Source organism: Scomber japonicus, chromosome 5 (assembly GCF_027409825.1).
Source record: "Scomber japonicus isolate fScoJap1 chromosome 5, fScoJap1.pri, whole genome shotgun sequence".
In the NCBI taxonomy this organism is placed as follows: Eukaryota; Metazoa; Chordata; class Actinopteri; order Scombriformes; family Scombridae; genus Scomber; species Scomber japonicus.
This window is the reverse complement of record NC_070582.1, coordinates 26,631,047-26,657,726: the sequence shown is the minus strand read 5'-3', so window position 1 is coordinate 26,657,726 and position 26,680 is coordinate 26,631,047. Positions and strand designations below refer to the sequence as shown.

At 39.0% G+C, this 26,680-nt stretch overlaps 1 protein-coding gene across 1 annotated transcript in view; it reads left to right on the top strand.

Moving 5' to 3' along the window:
• The first annotated feature begins 314 nt into the window (after window positions 1-314).
• The window catches only part of cmip (c-Maf inducing protein), a 48,853-nt gene continuing 22,487 nt past the window's right edge, over window positions 315-26,680 (top strand). The window contains exons 1-3 of the mRNA XM_053318621.1: window positions 315-1,234; window positions 21,277-21,402; window positions 26,244-26,294. Of these exons, the coding sequence (XP_053174596.1) occupies window positions 911-1,234; window positions 21,277-21,402; window positions 26,244-26,294 (501 nt within the window). The 5' untranslated portion in view covers window positions 315-910. The remainder of the gene's footprint in view (window positions 1,235-21,276; window positions 21,403-26,243; window positions 26,295-26,680) is intronic.

The window sequence follows — 26,680 nt, the reverse complement described above, 5'->3', positions numbered from 1 at the left end:
TTCTACGCTTCTTCCATGGAAAATGATGTGGATGCTGACAGCCCACATCATTTCCAGTGAAAGAGGCGGGGTGGTGGGGCGGGGGGTGGGAAGTTGGGATTCGCCCTCCCATACCCACCCCCCCCCCCCTTCATTTTTCTGCGCTGGGGGAGGAGGAGGAGGTGAGGTGGAAGGGGTGAGCAGAAGAGGTGGGTGAGCGTGCGCCCTCGGCAGACAGTCAGGCGCAAAAGACACACGGCTCATCCGCTCGCCTCCCCATTGACGTCAGTCCGGTATCACATGAACGAGCGGGGACCAATCGGCACAGCTCTGTCGGAGAGTGCTGGCTCCTTTAGACCAAGATAGGGGGAAAAGACTGAATAAAAGGAAACCGTGCCAGTGAGCCTGTAATGACCACAAAACCCCACGGAGGAGCCTAAAGACACCGCCATTGGATATTTCTCCCTTTTCTCTCGTTCTTCTCATGCGTTCCTCGCTGTGGATTATTGTGTTTGGCACCGGGGCGGACGGAATGGATAAGGCCATGGCCCTAACATATTGAATAGCTCGTTGGTGGTGGTGGGGGGGAGGCGAGACGCGCACCGTGGAGACAATTCATGGGGCATTGTGCGGGGAGGAAAATGGTGGATTATTTGCACTGTATCTTAAAAACCTTCCATTGTGTGGATATCCTGCTATAAGACACTGTTTGGTGGCATATCTGCGGCTGTTTGGGCCGTGTCTACAGTCATTGAGGTCGTGTTATAGCGGTAGGTAGGTAGGTACCCCCTCTCCTGCTCGATCAGAGCGACCTCAGACATTTCAATTTTTTTTATATACATGTAGGATTCGTGTATCCTTGCTACGCGTTCACCCTCCCCTCCCCGAAAAGTAACATTTGGAAACAATAAACTGTTGGGATTACTGAACTATGGATTTCAACAGCAGCGGTGGCGGAGGGGGCAGCGAGCTGCACAACAACCAGTTTTATCAGTGCGAGGAGAACAAGCCTCTGCTGGGGGAGATGTCGGAAGGGAATAATAACACCAAGCTGGGCGCAGGGCCGTGCAAGAGGTCCCTGCACCACTGCAGCAGCAGCGGGATGCGCTACAAGCTGCTCCACGAAGGGGACATCCAGGTGTGCGTGGTCAAACACCCCCGCACCTTCCTCAGCAAGATCCTCACCTCCAAGTTCCTGCGGAGATGGGAGCCGCACCATCTCACGCTCACAGACAGCAGCCTGACCTCGGCCACCGTGAGTAGCTTTCTCGCCTCCAGTTTGTTTGTGTGTGTGTGTGTGTGTGTGTGTGTGTGTGTGTGTGTGTGTGTGTGTGTGTGTGTATGAGAGAGAGAAAGAGAGAGAGACTACATAATATGCTGCGTTTCACATTCCACAGGCAGCTTTGGTGTTTGTCTTTTCTTGTCTGGACGCAGCAGACACTCACTGAGATTACGCACAGTCTGTTGACGCAGTTTACAAGAAAGCAGCGTGTCACTGCTTCACGGCCCCTTCTGCTGATAATATCGTCAACTCTGTCTCTAGGCCGCTCTCTTCCACCCACACATCCCTCCATCACTTCCCCTACAGCACACACCTCACTCTACCTGTGACTAGCAGCCTCCTTGTTCTCACAGTGTTGTGCAAAGGGTAACGCAACGCAAAGCCCCCTCCTTGAAGGTTCATCAAGTGTGTGTTTCTTGGGGGGTGGGGTGGGGGGGTGTTAAGCAAGTCTAAACTTCTAAATTCTAAATTATTTAAAACAAAGAACTTCTCTTCTTAGTCTCAGGGAAGAAAACCCACCAGTGGGGGGTCTGAGGGGCCTGTTATGGGTGTAATATGAAACCAGCTGAGTGCCCCTATACCTCAGCAGTCTGCACCCCTTCAACAAACTGGTGTTTATGTGTTGTTTTCAGAAGTGCAGGGTGGAGTGGAAGAGTAAATACACTCTGATAATGTGCCATCTTCTGTAATATATGTATGATTGTAATGTTATTCTGATCACCTTACAGGTCAGTGTAGCATTGGTGGTATGACTAAATGGAGGATATTTCCCTCTGCTGCTCCTACTCAGCAGATCAGGCCTATCTGTCATCATAAATATCACCGTGCAAGGATCCAAACAAGCACAATAACAAAAATATTTATATATTTCTAGGAAATCATACGCTCATATTTCTCCAGTCTGGAGAAGACATAGACACCTTGTAACAATAAACATGTCTGTGGTAATCAGTCGTAATTGTTTGTAATTCAGCAGAATAATGCCGAAATAATAAAAGCCTTTATTTCCCCTTCTGTTTTTTATCAACTCTTCTGACATTTTCTACAAAGCCAGGCCCGCTGTTTTATCAACACACCTTGTTAGAGGCTTTTTGGATGTCTGCCTATCACACCCACGCTATAGAGGAGGGTGCTGAATCGCCCACTGCAGTGTGCAATGTCTTGAAGACTGTTATGATTGCAGAACAGACTTATGGATGTAGCTGAGGGTGAATCCCACCACCAGAGCTGGTTTATGGGGGTCAAAATAAAGCTGATACACACCACACATCACAACCTTTTATGGGATTAATTTGTGCTGTTCTGTTTATGTTGCTCTCTACATGCTAATCGCTGACTGGTGACCCTTCTTTTCATTTTCCACCAGCACACTGGCTACATATACTGTTGATTGACTGTATACACTAGCCTGTTGTTGTGGGTGTAACTCGATCATACAAGTTGGTGACGCACCAAAACAATATTTATTATGAATCAATTAATCTATGAAGCATGCTTGTCTAGATAATAATTGATCATAAAGCATTATATCATGGCAGCTTTCTTCTTGCGATTTAAATAACACACTGCCTAACGAATCCACAATATGTTATTTAAAGGAATGTATGACGTTTTTGATAGATTCTTCCAGGATAAGACAGGCTAATAATTCATACAATCATCCTCAGTCGTTCATTAAACCCAGGGGCTCCATGTTAGCTCGTTAGCATACACTGTCCTATTGTAAAACTGCCTGATGGCTGATTCTGTGCCTGTAGTTCCTGTTTGTTAACAAGCAGGCTTAGTTTTATTGCTTTATTTTTTAGCAACGTAATTCCTTCTAATCGATTGTATGTCATCTCATCAGTTTATCAAAGCACACACCCATACAAAACAACCTGTTTATTAACTTTGTAGCTTTATGACCAGTGGGTCACTACTTCCAGCTAAGTAACAGTTTAGTATGGTGTTGAATGAGCACACACACCTCCTCTAAACATCCAATATAAAGGCTTGTTTGAAGCAAGAAGGTGTGACAAATGTGTCTTGATATATACTGTCAAGTCTTTGGGACTGAATAAGTAGCCTAGCTTACATTTACATAGAGCTTATTTATTTGTATAGTTGGGTTACGTTAGCAGTAGCGTCTGTCACTTGGAGTAAGTCTTCTGTAGTTTGGTTGTCGGTAATGTTAGCAATAGCATCCCTTACTTGAAGCAAATCTACTGCAGTTTGGTTGTCAGTTACTTTAGCAATAGCATCTCTCACTTGGAACACGTCTGGAAACTGTTGCAATAGAGATTAAGTTTTTTCAGAGAGATTTTTTGGCAAGGGAAATATCACTTGCCTTTTTGCTGCCAAAACGAGCTGATTGTAACTGGTTAAAAGAAATTATTGGAAGTGATTAAGCGTTTGCCAGTAATGGTTGTGGCTTAATGTTATTTGGCTTTCACAAGCTGTGTCCCATTTCAAGGGCCACCTCCTTTTAAAATGACAATTTTCCGAACCAAAAACATCACGTTGACAAGGCTGTTCTACCCTGACGTTTCCTGTAAATGTGGTTGAGAAACATGTTTTCTTTTGTCAAAAATGACACAATCTCAGTTGTTTTACAAGTATGATGTAGTCCAAGTAAGATGATGGGTGTTGGTGCCTTTCTTTGATAACAGGATTTGTGCTAATATTTCAACATACATTATTGTGACTGGCAATTTACAGAGGTATTAGTGAGATCTCCAGTTCCAATTCATTTCCAGTGAGGTAACTACTTGCTTTTTGGGTCACAATATAAAAGTAATGCTCTGGTCTCATTTCCTATATGTTAAATGGTGTGCTGTGAGCTCCACTAAGTATCCGTGATCCTGTATTGATTGTGGTTGAAACAGGGGCAGCCTTCGAACTTTGGCCAGTCAACAGCGGCCCTCAGAGACAGCCAGGAACCATGTCTTTGGAAGCAGGGATTAGGCAAAACTTATTGCTACATATCTAAAGCCAGAATTCATGGAAAGTGTCATGTGCATTTTTTGGCCCTCAAACACTCATCACTGCGGTTCTTGTGTTGCCACTTCCACAGATCTCTTTGTCAGTCACACAATGTAGGGTGTATTTTTCCTGGAATTTTCTTTTGTTAAAGCTTATTTTTTCTGTTAACTACACCATCGATTTACTCTAAATAAAACTGAAAAGGCAGAAATGAACATTTATAGATATGAAAATTATGCAGCCCAAAAATGCAGCATGTACTTGATTTCTAACTCAGTATCTTGAAGAATTTAGCATGAATGTTCATTGGAAATAAATACAATAATTACCTAAAGGACCACTACTAGGTCTTTAAGTGAACAGTAGAGTTGAAAGCCCTGGAAAACCAGACTACAAGAAGTCTACTATCAAAGGCATTCTGTAAATTGAACTTTTGGTGCCTTCTGCTATATTGTCCTTTTTCAAGGATCTCACATGCTTATGTTAGCTGCTTTATTGTACTTGTTTCAAAGAGCCAAATACTAACAGTCACTGACTGCTGGAGACTGGCTGACATCTCATAAATTACCCTGTAAAATCCTTCAGGGGCTAATGGAAGTGTGGTTGACCTGTAAGGTAACAGTGCACCTCAATGCTTTTAAGCCATCAGCTGAATGTCTGTTTGTCAGCTATTGTACATTTTATACACACACAGAATGAAAAATGAAAGTTGCTCATAGTCTTGTAATTTAGCTTTCTGTCCTTTGTATTTGTGTCATGAAACTGAATCAGTATACAAGCCAGCGGTGCAAAGAATGAGGCTAATTCTTTTGTTTTGAATCTAGTCATGTGGCTGATTTATCCACAAATTCTCTCGACTCGTGCATTTGTGCGTGCGCCCTGACACCCCGTACCCAGCGATCATGTGTCTGCAAGTTGACTTGTCAACGATGTCGTATATTCTTCGCTTTGTAAAGGCTGAAATATGAGGAAGAGGGTTTTTTTTTAATTCAGGGTGAAGCATGAATGTGCATTTCCTGAGTGGAGTTGTTGTGCTCGGTGTGGAACAGGGGCCGTTATGTGGGCAGAAGAACAATGCTGATCCATTTGCTCCACTCTCTTCCAAAGAGAGACTCCTTCCAATAAAAGAGGCAAAGAGCGTTGACTGTGTGTCTCCAACAACATCCCCACGCACAGCAAATAATTGAGATGATTGAGAGAAAAGAGCTTTGTGAAGCTGAGCATTGCTGCCAAGAGGGTTTCATTAGTTTCAGTAACAGAAATCACATGAATCCCATGTTTAGGTTAAAGGAGCATGTTGTTGCCAAATAGCAAATAAGCCCTTTAAAAAAAAAAAAGTTAATTCCTGTAAAAGAATTTAGTTGTATTTTTAAAATAGTATAAAAAGTGACTTTGTATCTATATTGAAATTAGTTTTATGTTTCTTTCTTTATACCTTATTTACAGAGAACTTCACATGTTAAAGGTCACAGCTTTATTCTCTAAAAATGAGTTTGTTTTTCTAAATGTACATAGAGAGTGTGTGTGTGTGTGTGTGTGTGTGTGTGTGTGTGTGTGTGTGTGTGTGTGTGTCTATGAGACACTAAGAAAGAGAGCAATCTCACTGGGCAACAGGAGGAGTCGGCAGTGACTCAATTCTCTTTCCTTTGACAGACCTGCCACGACTGTAGTCAGAAACCTAACCTACATCACATTTGCGTAAGAAGGGCGCTAGTGCAAGCAAAAGCACTTCCTGTGTTGCGACTTGCTCACAAAAGGCCCAAGATGAAAGGAATCTGGTTGCGCTGCGAGCTTGAGGGGGGGCTCATTACAGGCAGCAAGGCGAGAGACGCGGATCCTTTTAGAAATCAATCAGGGAGTCTTGAGTGTCTTCTGGTCATGTATGCAGTCTGAAGTGTCTGACTGTTACGTAAGCACACTCGTCAGTCTATTTTAATAATGGGGCTTTTTCTTGTCAGAGTCTTGGTGTTATCCTCTGTGTCACACTTAATAATAGCCAGAGGTGTTATAAAGGTTTGCCACATCTACCTTTTTTAGTTAAAAAAAGTAGTAGACTTCTTATAAGCTTACATAACTTACAAAGTGCTGTAAGTAAATTCTTAGTTTTGGCTCAAGATTGAACATGACGTAGGAAGTGCACGTGTGTTTGAGCTCCCAGTGGGTGATAAGGAGTGGACTTTACCTTTTTTTTTTTTTACAGTGTTTACAGATATCCATCTGGACTATCAGATTGAATCGTTTTCAAAGTTTATGGCAAAACAACGTGCACTTCTTGCATTTCTTTTATTAGGCATGCACAGGCTATTTAAGGCGACATCTTTACACCATCAACACCAAGTGGTTTTCCGCTGTATTTGAAGCCCAAGGTGTCATTTACAGAGTTAAGATTGTTTAAATGGATCACATTAAAATCAGACGTCAGTTTTTAAAAAACATTTTAAAGGCCTACTTTTTTGGAGGAATTATCCATATTTGGTCAAATGACAACACTGACAATGTGTTTTTTATTAATTAAATTCATGTGAATTTTTGGCTTAAGTGTGTAGAAGAAAGAGAGATAAGATAACAGACAACAATTTTTCTTAAATGCATTTTTCAGCCTTTTAACACTTGTGTAAAGACATGGCATAAATCAACTGTTTCCACTGCTTTTCTACATTGCTCTTTTCAGCACCAAACTATATAAGTATTTTTTATGTTTCTTTATTCTAGTTGTCTTTATTCTATTTTGTTATTTGACCGTTTTTTGGCTTTTTAAAAAAAAAGTATTGTTAGTTTTTAAAAAGTGATAGGACTAGACAAATTCCTTACTTCATCCAACACTCTTTTCCAACATGGAATGGTTATTATTTTGTTGTTTATCTACAGTTTAAAATAAAAATTATTAGGCCTGTCACAATAATTATCAACTTATCATACATTAACATAATCATGTCTATCTATCTACATGGACATGACCCTGATCACTAACCCTAACCCTACCCCCCCCCCCCTTAAGTCATTGTACACTGAGCATTAATACATATGCTGATGCTGCTCAACAAAACTCAAAAGGTGACCAGCTGCAGGATGTAGGAGAGGTGAGAAAGTTTCGACTGTGCTGATTCCCACAGGTAAAAAGTAGTTTTCTCCCCTCCACTGCATAAAAAGGAGCTTTTGCTAATATTAGCCACTGGACCACACCTGGCTATAACAGCAACACTTCAGAGTGTATTAAATTGATTAAGTTTAATCTTGACATCATCTCACTTAAAGTGCTCATTGTAAAAGACAACCTACCACTTTTTTATCTGCATGTGTGGCCTTACAGCTCAGCTGTCATAACTCCCCCACTTCTATTTTTAAAAAGTATATAGAGTATATGCAGTGTTTTCTTGATGTGGTTGGATAATGCATCATACAAGCCTGTTCTCTTTGAGTAGGCCTCAACCTCAAGCAAGACCATAATTCTAATCTGAACCATCTCTAAACTAGGCCTGAACAGAACAATTTGATTGGTTATGGGCTGTATGAAGAAACTCTTCTCAAGGCAAAAAAGTTCCCTCATAATCTGTATTTGCATTTTTATCTTCAGACAGAAAACATTATTGTGTCTATAAACATTAGACTAAATGCAAAAAATATAGATTGGATTATCCTCAAAAAATACAATTTAATTCTCAGGAATAGGAAAAAATCTCCTCCAGAACAATAAAGAGAGTGTGTGTCTTTCTTGAAGCAGAACCAAAGGAGGTTGTGAAGAAAGTAGCTATGCATTCAGATCAGCTGATCATGCAGTACGTCAGCTGCTCTTTAAAACAGAAGCAGGACGAGTAATGCTGCTAGATTTTTTTTTGTGGTATTGGTTTACAGCAAAAAAAAGGGGAAGGGAAATGACAAGCAGTGGCTACAACCTGTGAGCTCACACATATGCACACACACAGACACACACACACACACACATACACATATATAAACACACACATGGCTCAGAAAGGCTCTGGGCAGGCCTCCAGGACAGGCTGCAGTACATGTTCACATTCAAATACTGGATCCTCCCAGTTTTGTTTGAACAATGCAGCCATTAGGCAAAGATTTGAGTTATAGTCGGGAATGATAGCGCTCTCTGCCATATTGATTTATGATATTTAGAAAAGATTGGAATTGGACTTGTTCCTCTCATTCTGCTTTGTTATGTATGTCCACAAGTGATGAATAATCTGAAAGAAAGCAGAGAAACCAAACAAGAGTATGCGAGGATGGACAGAGACTGTAGCTCTGTAGCGGTCATTCTGTATGTGTGACTGTTTTTAGTCTTTCAGGGAAACCATGGGTTGTTTTTAAACTGTGCTGTAAAAGGCCATGTTCAGCCAGGGCAGCGGGAAGTCACACACACATACCTCTTCTAGAGCTGGGCGCTGTTTAACATCACATTTTATGAATGGAAAATTCTAACTTTTCACACCTTTTAGTATAAAATTGTTTTTTTTAGCATTTAGAGTTTCATTGTCACACGGTGTCTACTAGTTTGCATGATTCAGTGCTTTAGGTATAGCTGTATGTATGGTGGCAAGGAAACACATTGACTTTTTATTAATTAAATGTTATATTGGTCACCCAATGCTATCAACTGGTTTGTGTTTGCTCCTGTTTACTGTGATGTTCAGACGATACCGAGCGATTTAGCTTAGCTTAGCATAGAGACTAAAGGCAGCATAGCTCTGTTCAAAGGTTACAATATTTGCCTACCAGCACCTGTAAAGCTCAAACAAGTTATATCAACAGTCTTGTAAAAACAATATGTTGTGGTTTTACAGGGAGGTAACTATTGCTTGGCAGTCATTTTTACACTTTGGTTTTTTTTGTGAAGATTAAACAAACAAGATACATCATGTCATTTAGAGTGGCTAATAGAACGATACCTTTGGACACAACCAAGTTAGCAAGTGTTTATGCTAGGTTAAGCTAACAGTTTCTCCTTTACTTAAAAAATTGACAAATTCATATTTGCAAACTATCATGTATTAGCTATGCCATTGAACCATTCTTTTCTTATAATATAGCTTATGTATTTCATGGGAGTCAAAGTAAATAAAAAAGAAGAAAGTGGAAAGTTAGAATAAGGATTAAACCCAAATGAGAGTAAAACAGACCACAGAATAAACTACACATGCTAGTAACACAACACATTACAATTGTACTGAAAGATAGTTTTTTCCATTAGCAGTAGCTGTAGTGTAGCACAGGAGCTAACGTTAGATAACTTGGAAAGCAATAAGTCATAGCCTATGAAGTCTAGAAGGAAAAAAAATATTATAAGCCTTTTACTGCTGTTTTTGTGCACAGGCATCAGAACAATAAGAAACTGTTCAAAGATAACAACAACAAAAAAATACGTGCAGAAGAAGAGAACAAGGGTGGAGGTAGGCACGAGTTAGTAAATGAGAGGGCGGCAAGATGAAGGATGGTTAGGTTAAATTGTCTTCAGCATGTGGTATTGAGCAGGATGTAGAGCTAGATTGTGAGAAAGTTCATCATATGTGTCACATTAAAACAAGCACATAAAGTCAACACTGGTCTAGTCGAATTGGCTTCCATTTAAAGCAATCTGTCATTACCTTTGGCGGAGGCTACAATATTAGTCATCAACAGTGACCTCAGCTGATCCCGTTCATAGCTCAGAGATATAACTTTATGCACAGCAAGCAACTTTTTTAACAACAATTTAAAATACATTTCTACTTTGCCATTTTTAGTTCGTTGTTAAGATACTGTTGATGAATACTCAATACTTCCTACAGATTGACAGTCATATTAAAAGCCTATCAAGAAAGGGTGGGGTTATGCCCTTTTGAGCTGTTTGAAGGGCCTATCTGTGCAGGAAGCAGTTGAGTTTTATTCTCAGTAACTTAACACAGACCAAAAAATGACATAGTGGAACCAACTGCCATTAATTGGTAGAAAAATAAAATAAAGCAACAGTGGTAAAAGTGACATTTTTCGAGGTAAACAGGAAGTTGTCATCAAAAGCAAACAGCAAATTAGAACAGGAGCAGTTCAGGAAATATGGAACTGTCTTTTTAAAATGTGATAAAATATGCTTTAAAAAAAACAGATAAATGAGGAACTAATACCTATCTCTGACATAAAGGCCCAGTAATTATACGCCTCATTACTATTTAAGAAGCTACACTGTCTACGTGGCAAAAAAAAATGACTTCAGTACAGCTGACATGTTTTTTAAGCATTGAAATTAGAGCCAATGATGAATGACAGCTCAGTAGGTGATATTTTTTAAACCAGATGTTGTAAAGCAGATGTCTGATTGAAAAAGAGAAGTGTCAATAATGTTTTTGTCCAGCCCACTTGAAATGACGTCTTGAGCTCATTCATCTGTGTGCCTTGCCAGACCACAATGAGAAGTGGAACTGTGGGGTAACTTTGAGCAGCCTCCCTCTAAATGTCAGACCGGCCAAGTCAGACTCTAAACTTTACTTTAAAAACTTAATTTAAGTCGTGTCTCATACAATCTTTTTTTGTTTTTCTTTTAAAATGCAGAGACATGAATGCCCAGTGTGATAGAATCCATAGGCTGATGCTGAATGGTTAAAATGCAAAACAGCTATTTATAAATCTGTATCAATGAAATGTGCGTGCAAGCTGGCTGATGCAAAACAGTCTTTGAGGCTATCCTCAGTATCTCAGCGCTTTAACATCTTTGTTTGATTATTAGTATGAGCTCTTCTTGGATATATGTTTTTCTCAGCACAAGTGTTCTTTCAGTCTTTGGGGTTTTAGAATGTCAAGTATAGGTTTTAGTTTTTTAATATAAAATGATACAATATTATATATAGGCTAGGTTTGTTTTTGCACATCTGCCATGAATCACAATACTGAATGTTGACCTGTTACTATAAGGAATAGCCTGACCCACAGCAGCACAATTTATAGGCTTATTTTCCATTGTAACCTTGCCTGATAATCGGATCTGGACACGCGAGGTTTCTTCAGAAACTGATTTATAGTTTTGTTTGGGTTAACGTTATATTTGGATCTTACTGTGGAGCTACTTCCAATTTTCCAGCTGTTACACTCCCCTTTGCTGTCTTAAGTGGTGGACTGAGCTGCCAGGAGCTGATGTTACTGCTGCTGCTGCTGCTGCACCCGTTGTTATTGTGTTGGTGGTTTTGTTGTCACTGGACCTATATTTCTTCATGCTGTTTAGTTGTTGATGTGGTTTTTGTTTATTGGTGTGATTGTTGTTGTAGCGGTCACCACATTGTTGCTGTTGATTTAGTTGTGGCGGTTGTCTCTTGTTTTTCACTGTTGCCATCTTTGGGTTGTTTTTTATCATGGTAGCAGTTACTGTTTGGTTGTTGGGGTGAGTTGTCGCAGCGGTTGTTGTATCTTTAGTATGCGCTCATGTCACTCTGTACTGTTGCCAAGTATTCACTCCTTTGCTTCTTGCTTTTTAATGAATAAGCTTGTAGTAATTCGCTTACCAAGCCTACAGACACTGCATCAATCACATTCCACCTTGTGTAGGTAAAGATTACAAAGACGATGAGAAAACTATTGAATTCACAATCCTCAAACAAACCAGCTTGCTGCAGGGAAGGGGGGGGGGGATTCAGTTCAGTCAACCTCACTGCTCGATGCCACTAAATCCTACACACTGGTCCTTTAAATAAAATGGATTTGGGTAAACAAATAAGCATAGGGTCTTCAAAAATATGACAAATGCCCATCAGAAGTTAACAGAGCCTAAAATGATGTCTTCATATAGTTTATTTTCAATGAACAGTAGTCAAAGCCACATATAGGGCCCAAGAGACTTCATATTTAGGACTGATGTAGTGTTTATTATTTGATAAATTGTTGTTGTTGATTGATTGTTTGGTCATGTGTACCATTAAAGCTCACTATCAACTAAAATTATATGGTTTTAACTGTACCCTTTGGAGTGTTTTTGTAAACAAGTATATATAATTACAACCATTTCTAGAAAATCAAACCACAAAGGAATCATTCAAATATTTTAATTTCAGTTCTGCGTATCAGTTCCATATCTTCAGTATGCTATCTAACGTCACAACAGTAGTGAGTAAAAGATGGACACTTCAAAGTGTGGCCTCTCTTTAATAAAGGGGACCTTTAGCTCCAAATATATCCAAATCTTGTTATGTAGATTAGTTTAAAAACTAACACTGAACAAAGCTCCGCTAATTCAGTGGAAGATGTGGCAAATCCTATAAATTCTTCTTATGTGACTTTAAATTTGAAGCAGTAAAGCAGGAAGAAAGTGGGCTCATTTGGATGGAGGCCTTAAAGACAAAGGAGCTACGTCTCCCTCTTAGAGACAGAGGCTGAACTGAGGGACTGCATAAAGGGTCAGTATTAATGTTAAAATTAGCAGTAAGTCAGGTAGCACATCAAATTTGCTTGTATTCTCATACGCATGCTCGTAGTGCAACAGTATTACAGGTGATGCCATCTTCCTCCCTGCTGCTGTATGGTCACATGCAAACACACATACAGAGGCTGCTGTTGCGTTGTGGCTGTGGTTCACTCAGTGCCGGTACGCCCAGTGAGCTGTGGCCGGGAAACAAGATGCTGTGGCCATGAAGCATCGTGCTGTGGCTGGGGAACAATACGCCGTGGTTTTGTTGTGAAATTTGTGCTTATTACCACCTTTGGACAATTGACAGCAAATACAAAAGGGTTAAGTTATGTCTGCAGCAATGTTTAATTGTGAAATGTGCTGTGGTCTACGGCGGCAGCTAGCCATCACATTACCTGTAGCTAATACCTACAGAGTGTTTCTGTTCGGATATCTCAGTTTTTGTTGTGTCGATTTACCGGTTGTTTGTTGACACATCACATCCTATGAATTTTTGGAGTTTCTGGCTCAGGACACTCCAAAATCTTCATTTTTTAAAATTAATTTCTGCTAGTTGTAGGTGCGTTGCTACATTCTTGGCCACTAGGGGTCTAAAATTCCATAGTGCACCTTTTTAAAGTTGTATTTTTTTTCCCGGACTTGTCTGCTTGTTTTGTAGAGAAGGCTTATGTCAACATTTACATGGTGCATTTTGCCAAATAAATTGTATTTAAATAAAACCAATGGGTTCAAGTTTTGCCTGGGGACCCTCTTCCATCTGGCCATGGAAGTCAGAAGCAAACTTTTACTTTAAAAAATGCTAAACAATTGGTGAAATTGTCAACCAATCAATTCCTGAGCTAGTTTGTTTCTGTTTTGTTTTGTTTCAGCGGTCATGTCACGTGTTTTCAAATGACGTTCTCATGTTATTTAGAATTAACTTGAACTCGTGGCTTGAAAAGTTTCTTAGAACTCAATTATACAGAAAGCAACACTGTCAAACCACAGAGTGCTCACGCTGTCAGCAGGTCAGCAGTGCGTTTGCGTCCTCCAAGTTTACGAGACTCAGTGTGGTTCTTCCTTCACAAATGGAGAAGTAGAGCAGCTTATCATTCAGGGAAGTGACTCTTAAATGTCCGCTGATGTCACACGAGAGTCCAGCAGCTTTTTGCACAAGTTGTGCTGTGTGAATAAGTGCTTAAACAGAGCACATCACATGTTTAAAGTGATCAGTCTGTTTGTCACAGCGAGGGTCCTTTTAACAAACTGAGCTATCGCATCACCTCGGTTACCCTTTCCAATCTGGGTCACCGCTGAATGTCCTTTTGTTTTGGAGCCACTGTTGTGTGATTATTGGTAAATATGAAACCGGGGGGAACACAGGATGTGAAATGATAATGTTTGCTTGATGACAGGAACGGGAAGAAATGCGCACTCAAATGCCCTCTTATCCACTTGCTGTCGGTCTTCAACAGGAGCATTGTGGGATTTTTTTCTGTCTGTGTGATGCTAGTGAACACGGTGGCTGCAGGAGACCACAGAGCTTTCATGTGAACAAAGCTTCATTCAGTGTCCACAGTCTCTCTGTCTTTGTATGTGGTTAAATGTGTAAGACCTCGTTTTTTCTACACACTCTGTTTGCTACACACAGTTTCTCGTGCACGTGTTGTGTTCAGTGAGTTTACCGTAATTTTGTTATTATAATTAACAGGAAAGAGGGAGAGGGGAGGAGAAGGAAAAGAGCAAGCACGTGAGTTAAAAAAAGAAAGCAAGACAGGAGAGCAGGAATGAAGGAAAGAGAAAGAAAATAGAAGTAAAAGAGGATATGGGGAACAAGGAAGGAAGAGGAGAAGAAAAGAGGGAGCAGAGGAGAGAAAGAAGGTGAGAGGAGTCGAAGAAGTGGTGGAGGAAGAATAAGATCATTACAGGAAGGAAAGAAGAATGAAAAAACGTAGGGATGAGATAAGTCCAATAATAACTAGACGAGTTAAAAAAAGAAGACATGAAAGGTGAGACAAAATGTAAAAAAAGAAAAGAGGAGAAAAAGAAACTGCAGAAACAAGGATGTGAGAGAAGGAGTAAAATAAGAGGAGAGGGAAGAGGAAGTGGAGTATTAGATAAGTAATAAAGGAAAGAATACAAATAGGTGTGAAACGAGGGAAGGAGAGAGAAAAAGAAGGCTTAAAGTAAGGCATGAGAAGAGAAGGAAAAGGAGGCAAGACTGGCAACAAGGTGTTAAATGGAAATGTGAAAGAAAGGAGGAGAATACAGATAGTTAAAAGAAGAAGGAAGGAAGAAAAGAAAGTAAAGGACAAGAAAGAGGAGGGAAATAAGAACGATGGATGGAAGGAGGGGCCTTCTGAATTCTCATTTACATGTCAGGTTTGGTGTTGTACATATGATGATTCCACTGGACTGTTTATTACTAATATTACTGTCTATTATTATTACTAATATTACTGTGTCTATTATTATTACTAATATTACTGTGTCTATTATTATTACTAATATTACTGTCTGTGTTCCAGGTGTGTGTGGAGTGCACTGACCTGTAAAATGGCTGTGTGACTTTTTCAGGCAGCAGGAACTAAACACCTGATAGGTGTTTCCACCACAGCTCAGACTGTTTCAGTCAGTGGTTTCAGTCCTCTGTCACTTCTGCTGAACTTTCTTTCTCTGATTTCTTCGTGTTTCCACTCTCTCAGACTGTCAATGTGTTTCCTGCTTTGACTCATCAAAGGCACAATTAGAAAGTTTTTTACTTCCTGCCCTACAGCACTCGAACGTTTAAAGGAGCTGATAGGGTTTCAGATCAGTGACTCTGCGTTTACACGACCTCTAGCTTTGCAATGTCACGCCACACCTGGAGATAAAAACACTTAGCCTACGTTACTCTATGTTTTTCTCATTGTCAACAAATCTCAATGTGGAGGAACCAGTGGTATTTTGCTTCATAAATGAAAATGTATTACCAAAAAAATTATGGAGTGGATTGATTTATATTTAAGTTGAATGATTAAATTGTTTCAGCAAATAACTTTGACAAAATTAAAGTGGACAAGATGTGAAAGTAAATACTGTAGTGGAATTAATGGAAAACAATGTTTGTAGACATAATAGTTATTATAATGGTAACACTTCACTATTTAGCATTTATAAACAGTATATAAACAGTTAATACATGCTTATAATACACTATAATGTAGTTGTTAGTAAGTCTGTCGCAATAATTATTGACTTATGGTTAGGGGTGTGACATACACTCAGCTCACGAGACGAGACACGATATTGGGTTCACGAGATCGAGACGAGATTTTAACTATATTTTTAAGAAAACTTCAATGAGGAAATATATGAAAAAATTAAATTGAAATGTTTTAACTAACAAACTAATCATCTTGTAATGAATAACTTCAGTTCTACTTTCTAAATATATAATTATCATATGCAGTATGCAGCACTGTAAAAGGTTTCCCCATATAGATATTTTATAGATTTGGGTATTTATGGAAATAACAACCATAAATACAAAGGTTAGATACAATCACAAATACTAATAGTAAGTAAATTATAAACAGTAGAAACAATTCTAATATATAAATATAAATTAAATAAAGAATCCAATTATCACAAATTATAAGATATTGCTAATAAAAAAACACAGAAATAAAAGTAAATTGCACAAATCCTGTATGACATAAATACACAAGTAGAACAACATATAAATTGTGTTATAATTTGGTAGTGTGACTCATTTTACTTTTGGCATCATTAGGCTTCCATAGTTCAGCTAGATTCCTCCTCCTACTTCAGGCTCAGAAGACATGACGTGCAAATGAGTGATAGAAAACCGATGGTCTTTTTTTTTTTTTTTTTTTTTGGTGCGCCCCTTAATTAACCTATAGCTTCGCGAGACAACATTCACTTTGATGAGAAATATCGTTGTGCCACGAGATCTCGTCACACCCCTACTTATGGTACAATAGCCTAATTATCATCAACATCATCATGTCTATATATGGACATGACCTTGATCATTTTTTTACCTCAATATTGTCACACTTCACATTAGCAGCTAAGAGGCTATTCATGTCACATTGGCTAAACAAGTAGTGTCCTCCATTCCTCACTGTGTACGTCCTGAGTGGAGACTGCAGAAGAATTAAAGGTAAATTACTCTGTCCCCAACCATAATGGCAGTCTGTTTATACAGAAGCATAGCACCCACTCTCCAATCCCAACCCCGGCCCTCTTTCATTATTATGCTCTTATATTATCATAATATCAGTGGTATGAAGTAATCTTCAAATGACAATAATATCATGTATCGCGATTATTTCTGAGACAATATGTGACAGGCCTTGATGTTAGCAGGTGTAAGTGTTTATTAATGTATTAAAGATAACTCCTCCTACTGTTTAAATAGACAATGAATGACAGTATAGTAAACACAGTTGCAATAATAAGTTAGTTAATGCTTATAATGCACTATAATGTAGTTGTTAGCAGGTGTAAGTGTTTATTAATGTATTAACTATAACTCCTCCTGTAGTTATAGGAGGAGACTTCTTATAACTACATTATAATGTATTATAGACCATGTATTACATTTTATATAATGCTAAATAGGGGGAAAGTATAGTGTTACCAACATAATCTACAGTAAATGGTCACTTTTAGGTCCTTCAGATTTTTATGTTTTCACTTCAAATGAAGAATTATATGTATTATTGTATATTATTGTATACAATATAATTATTACATTATTATTACTGTATATGTATTCCATGGACCTAGAAAAATCTTCCAACACTTAGATGAAACCATGAAACTAGTCTTAGATCTATAGTCAATATTTTTACCTAGACTATCCTTACTCTAATAATATTCATAAATGTTGCATTCTTACATTGTTTTTTCTTGCTTTCTTTTGTTCTTTCTTCCTTCACAACATTGTTCCCTATCTGCTTCTCCCTGGAAACCAAAAGAAAAAAAAAACATAACATACATCTCCATCCCCTTGTTTCTATGGCAACACAGCAGTGAGGAGAGGAGACAAGAGGAGCTGTAGCCTCCTCCAACCCTCCTCCAACCATGAAAAGGAGAACAGAAAGACACAGAATGAGAAAAAGAGAGGGCTGGGAGTGCAAGGAAAATGAGAAAGAAAGATAGCAAGAAAAAAAGAAAGAAAGAAAGACAGAGGATACGAGAGAGAGATAGAGGGGAAGGTAGAGGGAGTCAGGCAATCACTGCATGCTCTTGTGCAGGATGGAGTATCTATGGTAACCTCGGCTGGTTATCAGAAAATTGAAGCCCCTTCTGTTTGTCTCCATTCTTCTCTGGCTCTGCCTATTTGAAAAACACAACGCCATTTATCTCCTCCCTCACCGCACAATTTCAATATTCCCCTCCTCAGTTTTGCATTTTGTCTTGTTATTAGTGTTGACATGTGTTGTGTGTATGTGTGTGTGTGTATATGTGTATATGTGTGTGTGTGTATGTGTGTATATATGTGTGTGTGTGTGTGTGTGATGTGGTGGGTTCAGTTCAAGCAAAAAACCCTATTTTGCAGACAGAAAGACAGACAGACAGGGACACGGACTGACGTTTACTCTTCCAAGGAAATGAGACATCTCGCCCAGAACCAATATTTGCCGTGGATGTCGTCTGTAATGAAAATCCTGTATGTGTGTAGTTTCACTACAGGGATTGTGTGTGTGTGTGTGTGTGTGTGTGTGTGTGTGTGTGTGTGTGTGTGTGTGTGTGTGTGTGTGTGTGTGTGTGTGTGTGTGTGTGTGTGTGTGTGTGTGTGTGTGTGTGTGTGTGTGTGTGTAGGAGGGGGTGAGCCAGAAGAGCCAACTCGCTCTATCAGCTGAAGAGGGAGGTGTAAATAAAGGAATAGCATGTTTGTTCTTTAGCAGGGCGGGAGGAGGAGCAGAGAGAGAGCTGCCTGTTTGCTCTATGGAGAACGAGATGGATGCAAAGAGAACCACCTGTCTGCTTGACTCCGCTGCAGAGGGAAGCCAGGACGAAAGCAGGCCGTGTGCCGCTGCTTCCATGTAACTACTGAGATGTGTTTGTGTTGAGTGGAGCCGGGGCTCTGTGTGTATGTATCTGTGTGCTGGAGGAGGCCAGAGACAGGCTGTTTATCTGTCTGAAAGCAGCAGCAGCAGAAGAAGAGAGAAGCAGGGAGGCAGTGGAGTGATACCAGAGCAGTCTTTAGAGGCCTGTTTCTCTCAGACACTGACTACAGCTTGACAATGTCAGTTCATTCACATTATAATGAAAGTCATGTTTTGGATGTCTACCTCTGATGTGATGGATACTATAGATTTACATTGTTTCAACACCTTTGATATATTTTGTCATATAGCCATTTTTAACCAATTTTATCTTCATCTGGATCTCCTCCCATTTCACATATTTAGTTAAACAAACAGCTACAGATAATGGCTTTGTGTTCATATAATATGTCATCCAACCTGTTGTGAATGACTACACTCAAAGGCGCAGCAAAAATCCTGTCATCATAGCCACCTCATAGTGATAACACTGCCTACCAGATCTCTCTCCATGACACTTTCTTGCATTCTTTCTATACTCAAGACAATGAATTGCACAAATAGGGATAATAGCACACATATTTCCTTGAAGTCACCCATGGTGTTGGACCAAAATGTTTCAGAAAGTTACAAAACATTTTCAACACAGCCCCCCAGATTAGTTATCCTGAAAAGGGGTTCAAAAATCGATTAAATATGTTAACAATGAAAGACTACCATATTCCTCCTTGTTCCATAAACATACATACACAAACATAAGCTAGTTCTCTGATGAACAACACCCCAATAAACCAAATAATTGTATGTATTATATTTAAACTTTACTTTTTGCGTAGCCTACAATGTACAGAGGAGTATGTCATCACATATATCTATAAACTGAGCCTGGCTGGTTGTAACTAAGAGATTGTTACAAAATGAACACATCAAAACCACAACTTGTGATTTTTACATATTTGTTTGTGTGCTTTTAAAAGCAATGAGCTTTAGAGGTACTGGTAGGCAGATTTTTAAACTTTGGACAGAGCCTGGCTAGCCGTTTCCACCTGCTTCCAGTCTTTATTCTAAGCTAACCATGTAAGCTAAGCTAGCCGTCTAAGCTAATGTTTATTTAAATAACGAATTTCCTAACGTCAAACGGTGTCTTTAAACATGAAGTACATGTAATAACTGATGTAAGAGTAAAAACAGTACGCTCTCTTAAATATTGAGCATGTAAATTAGCTACATTTAAAAACTGATAATCAGAACACTAACTCAGACTTAGCATATAGGTTCCTCTTTTATATTCTTTCCCAGTTTCACTCTGAATGAGCCCTTTCATCACACATCCGGCCAGCAGCACTTTATTTTGCATTTTAAATATTTCACTTGCACTGTTTCAAATGAGCTGCCTTTGAGGTTCACTGACAGGATATTGATTTTATCTGTTACTTGGTGTTGAATTATACTGAGAATTGGAAGACAGATTCAAAGATTTTCTGAAATAGGCCTACTTTTTTTTTTTTTTTTTTTACCAAAGAATTCAGCCCCTGGTAATACTTTATGTTACTGTCGGCGGTCAGACCTTGACGGCCACAAACAGTTGAAACTTCTACATCAACTCAGCTGTTCAGAGTTTCTTTTCTATAAAAAGTTCAACAGAGAGAAAACATTAGCCTCAGCAAAATTGAATAGTTGCTGCCTAATTAGAGTGCAGCTAAAGCCACTCCAGATGACGTCTGCAGGCCCTATTTGTGTGGATATACAGTTAGTTGCCCATCAACAATAATTGGTAGTAAGTCATGCAGTGACGCTGATGTCTGGGAAATCAGCTGGTGATTCATTTACTGCAATTTCTACATTTCTGACAGATACATGTCTTATTATAGACACATTAAAAATTTCTTTTCAAACCTCTCCCTGGGGTTAGAAGATATACAAGCTTGGGCTCAGTTTCCTTGTGGCTTTCATTCGGCCTCGTTATTTTTATCTGTTTAGATTCCCCCCACTCACCACCCCCCCCCCCCCCCCCCCCCGCCCCCCCTTTTCTCTCTAAAGACTCTTCTGTTCCTGAGTCCGGAAACTTGTGGTAATTTGTCAGCATTTCTGTAATCATTTTGAGACTAGCAAACAGGTTGTGGCCTGTTACTCAGTTGCATCTGCTTCCAGCTCTCACAATGGTGAGACTGGGATCCCAGTTCTGCACACATGCCAAACTGATCTTTCTGTATGTGTGTGTGTGTGTGTGTGTGTGTGTGTGTGTTTGCTTGAAGCCACACGAACAATGTCTTTCTAGGTGATGTTTGTGTATTTGTGTGATTAATGGCTTTTGCTAAATTGATTTTCCACTTTGTTTCAGTATTCAATGACTATTGACTTGGAACTACATCAAATGTCACCACATCTGATAAAGACAACTCTGTCTACTGTATAACAGCGTTTGCCGTTCTGCTGTATTTGGAGGTTTTGTTTGACTGTGTGTTTACCCAGGGCAGGTTAGCTCAGGATATGTTTCTTTTTGTCTTTCCAGCTGACTGCCAGTAAAAATAAATGCAGTTTTCTCCTCCGGCTCTGTTTAAATAGACAGTATGTACTGTAAATGTTAGACAGTGACAGACTAATATCCTCTTGCTTTTCTCTCTCCTCTGCAGCCCACTGGTTACATGGAGACATCATTGTCCTACAGCTCCATAGAGGACCTGCAGCTCCTTTCATGGGACAATGCTCCAAAGTACTGTGTCCAGCTCAGTTTCCCTGGTGGCACCGTCCTGCTGCAGGTAATGCTTCACAATGAGCCAGTGGCTACATACCTAATACATTTTATCAAATCATTTTACTGTTCAAAGTAGGACACATCCAGACAGTTGTTCATACAGGATGGAGTAACATGCTTGAAAACAAAACTGTAAACGGGTGTTTTCACAGGTTATAGCTACAAACAAAGTTCTCCAACCCATCAATCAATGTGGTGTGAATGGGATGAATGTAATGCAGTGTGAATTATTAACAGGGCTCGCTGACATATTACTGATTTAAATATATAATTTTAAGCTCCTCAATGGCCAAGAAAGTATTTTAAATTACAAAAGGTTTACCATATTCCCAGCATAGGAATGCACCAGTGTTGGTATCCAAACCTAATGCAGTTTTTATTGGCACAGGTATGGGAATTTTTCAAGTGATTCTTCTGATTAAGTATTTACAATTCCCAATTTAGACATTCCAAAAAAAAATACATGACCCAGATATTTAGAAAAAATGTAGAAACCTTTATTTACTTAAATGCTGTCTCGTGGTTACACAAAAATTGGGGGGAAAACACACCAGACATGGGTCAAGTGACTAATTAGCAAGCTGAGTTAATTAAGTACACCTGTGACTTCAGCCTCATGCGCACTTTCCCATTGTCCATGGTGTTCTGAATACACTGGTTTATAAAGCTGTTCTGGTTAACATGTTAGCAAAAAATATGGCCGACTTATTCGTCCAGCAAGTGAGAAGCAACATACAATCCCAGCTGACTTGTTTTTATTTCCCCTCAAGTAATAAAACTCTAATATTCAAATTCCTGTTAGCTTCGTTGTGGTCTTCACTATCTTTGGAAAAATAGTTGCTAACTTTAATTCTCCACCTAGCTGTTTACCGCTCGCTGCTGTTTAATAACTCACTGGTAGATAACGTTAGCTTACATTCATTTTACTTGACGAAAAGCCTGATTTTATGTGGGGGGAAGTATGAGCTGTGAGGTACAAACATTAATTTGAAACCAAAATATTAAATGAATAGTGGTTTAAAGTTTTTAGCTTTAATAGCTGTTAACCTTTAGACACGGCTGTATGCTACTGTATATGACTTGGGTGTTAATAATAAAGATGAGCAATCCTTTCACATTACAGAATCCTTCACGGTTGATGACAAAAATGTTATAAGTTAAAATTTTATGGCATATGTTTCTCATCGCACTGTTTGGATCAGCAGAGCAACAGCAGCAGTACAAAGGACATGAGCACATGATCCTGCCTGAATCAGCCAGTGTAATCTGGTCTTAATGCAGGGGGCATCAGTTCACTAAACTCTAAGCTTTGGCAGACAGTGTATCATGGACCATGAAAACTTCTAAACCCAGTTGTATAAACAGATTAAATGTCTTGGGACAAAGTGGAGTCCTGACTGATAACTGGTACTGTAACTATTTGGCCAATGCCTGTGATACATGATTAGATTTTAAATGTATCATTGTTGTGGGAATTTTGGTCTGGATTGCTCCCTGTTGGGATGTATTTTTCCACAAATAGATTTCTTGTGAATTTTGTGGATATTCATCTTCCAGCATTATATTACATGATCAAGAATATGTTGATTAATATGTATAATTTGATGGCTTTAATGTTAAAGACTCAGAACAGTTACCTTCATGTACCTGCTGAACTCTTGAGAGACTGCTCTGAATTCCTGGGAAAAAAATCTTCTCCACATTAACCAGAGCCATTCAGCCACCACATTTGGTACTGTTACCCATTAGCCCATTTACCTCTGATATACACAATTCAACCCATTATGGGCGTTGGGGGTCAACAGTGTATACCCACCTCCTCAGATGTGTTTGCTTATGCCTGCTGCCAGCTGTTTGGACCACTGCCAAACAGCTTCAGTTTGTGCTTTGAGGAAATGCTCCACTGGTTTCTATCCACAAGCCAAGATCAGTCAAGGTTCCTGCAATATTTGTGGAAAATTGGAAAACCTGGTCTACTTTTCCAGCGATCAGAAAGCACAGGGAAAATTATAAAATGATTTAAATGTCATGAAAAACTGAAGATTGATAAGGGTTAAAAGATCAAGATAACAGGTCAACCTGAACACCCCAAAAAGTGGAGACTGAAACCCCAATCTGACAACATACTGTGCTGCTCATATTGCATTAGTGTACAAAGAGGTGGGATTAAAAACAAACAAAAAAACAAACAGTCGCTGATTAAATATGATTAAATCACTGAGGAAATATTGTTCCATTCGGCTCTGTATGTTTCCTGTGGGTATGACTTTGATGAATGTGGGCTGGGTCATCATCATGTATTCCCGTCTGAATTGCTGCATCATTATTTGTTGAAACTTGTCATTTTGCATGTAAGCAAGGAATGACGTATGCAATATTTTCTCGTAAGACAGATGTTTATGAATCAACTCCAGAGTCAGGAGTAGCTTTATTACAAATTTTTAAATGGTGGGTTATTGACGTCACTTCTTCTCAGCTATTTATAACTGCATAGACTTTCAGTTGGTTAATAAGTACAGGTCTCTCTCTCAAATGGCAGAATTCAGATTTAATAATTAATTTTCTGACTTGCCAGCAGAAGTTATAGGAACATGTAGAGCAGACTATAAGTGACACACCTATAAGAAATTCATCCCAAAACAGTTAAAATTCCTTCATAGTATCACATAGGAATAAATCTTGTATCTGCTATCTCATTTAAAACAGTACATACTGTTCTGAACACACTGTTCCTTCTCAGTCTATAACATGGTCCATTTCTTCCTCTAAATACACACAGCACCTTAACTGGTCTGACCTTAAAGTCATTACACTTTGTTTTGCTGGTGATCAATTCTTTTACTGTTCACAAACAGTACAGGACGGGTGGTAAAAAGTACAAACACACAGGAAGCAGAAAGGAAAGAATGGCAGCATTATTTTCTCTTTCTGTTTCTGTTCTGAAGACTGTTCATTTTCTTTATGTCCATCTGCCGTTGTCAATTCATTTTACAATTTACTACAACTGGGTTAGCGTTAGGGTTAATATTTTCAAACATTTTTTTCCATCTCGCCTCTACTCTTCTGTCTAAAACCTCTCAAATATTATATGAATATTAATGACTGGAAACCTGGCTTGGCTAATGAAAAAGATTAGCCTCCAATGAAATTCACACTATACTAAACTATAAAAAAGACAGTCTGTCAGAGTTGATGCAAAAGTGAGGAACCTGTCAATCGATGTTAAACTGATAATATAATTTATGTTAGTGTTTGAAGTGATCATTTCAGTTGCTGTGGTCAAAGAGAACAATTACAAGACTGTCAGATGTGCATTTACTGCTGATTGCTCTGTACAGCTAATGGCTTTATGCGCCAATTTTACCATCAGTAAAATGTGCACGTGGCTACATCCACATATCTCATGTCTAATGTGGATATGTCTGGCTTGGCTGGAAATGAATTGAGGAGGCACTGGGTGTTTCTTACTGTCACTGTATAAGATTAGTACAACAAGAGGCAGCTTGGAGTAAACTTAAAGGTACATCTTTGTTGCCCTGCTACATTAGTCATTTTTTGTGGCTACTTGGACGCAGCAGAACAAGCTGTAAACACAACACTAACATTGTTTTATAAAGCTATTATAGACATAGACATATCAGCAAAGAATTGCTAGTTTACTCATGTGTCAGAAAGGAAGCAACATGTCCACTTATGGAACTTAAGGTTAAGATTCACTCTCATTTTAGCCTCCACCAACACATCTTTCTCTTTAGCTGCTCAAAGCTCCACAATGTTCACCAGCTAGTTTCTAACTTTGTCAGTGTGCTATTTGGTGCTGGATAGGTAGTGCACAGCTGGTTTGTCATAGTTTTTTCAAATAAACACAAAGCTATCTGCAGCTGCTTGATGAGAGCTGTGAGGGTGAACAAAACTGTAAAACCAAAACACTGAGCAGAAAGATGCGGAAACTCCAGACTCAGTAACAATTCTGACATATTCATCACTACGGGTGCCCACATACACATTACACATAATTAAATGACCCGTTAACATTCTCTTTTTTTTAACATTTAATTTTGGGGCTTTTTGCCTTTTTTAACAGTGGGTGGAATACAGGCTGACACGAAACATGTAGAGAAAGAGAGGGGATTGACCTGCAGCAAAGGTCCTTTCCCAGAATCCAACCGTGGACGCTGACTTTATGTGGCATGCTTAATCACTCAGCTACCAAGGCACTCCCGTATATACGCTCCCGTGTATATATATATATATATATATATATATGTATATATATATATATATATATATATGTGTGTGTGTGTGTATATGTATATATGTATATATATATATTCTTTAGTGAGGCTTTAATGTTTACAATGACTCTTTAATGTCCAGCCACACATTCTGTTGTTGTGTTTCTTTATCAAGTTGGGTAATAACACATTTTGTTTCTTTGCATCTGGTAACAGCACTTTTTAACTTATGACTAATATCAAACCTTCACATCTGATTGTCATGGGGCTGTTTACCAGTAAACTTCCCTTTGTGTTTGTGAGTAACCGGATGTAGTCAGAGATGGGGGGGCTGCTTTATGAGGCAAGCTCTGCTGATGTCTTATTGTCTGCAACTCTTAATGCCAAGACCTCAAGAAATAAAATCAAAGTCATCAAAATGACTTGATAACTATGACGGTGGAAAGTGACTACAACCATATTAGTCATTTTAATCTTGACTTGTATTGTCACAAAAATGTAATGTTTATCCTTTTTTACACAGATTAAAGACTTTTATGATGTACATGACTAAGTAACCACAAGTAAATGACTGAACAATGTATGTATGTCTCTCTCTCTTTGGCTGCAGGCTGCAAACAGCTACTTAAGGGACCAGTGGTTTCACTCCCTGCAGTGGAAGGTAAGGTTACTGTTTGTCTTTAACTATTAATTGATTTGTTTAATCAGCTCATGCTGAGGCCATTAACCCCTACCCGCCCCCACCACTCTTGTTTATGTATTGTATTTCAGCATTATTGTTCCTTCTTTTAAACTTTATAGTTTTCCACACACTGATGTTTATTGCAGGATGATCATGTTGAAATACCAAAACTATTATTTTGTTTTATTACAAATCGTCTCAGTCTGACTGTCTGACACATTTATAACTCTTTAGGCCTTTATGAGGACCAGACCTTTAAACCTGTCAGTGCCAGAGCCATTTTGTGCTCACTGAGCTAAATACAGCTATACAAGGAAGTATGCTTGAAGTAGTGATAGAGTTCACAATTGTGGTTTCTTCCATTT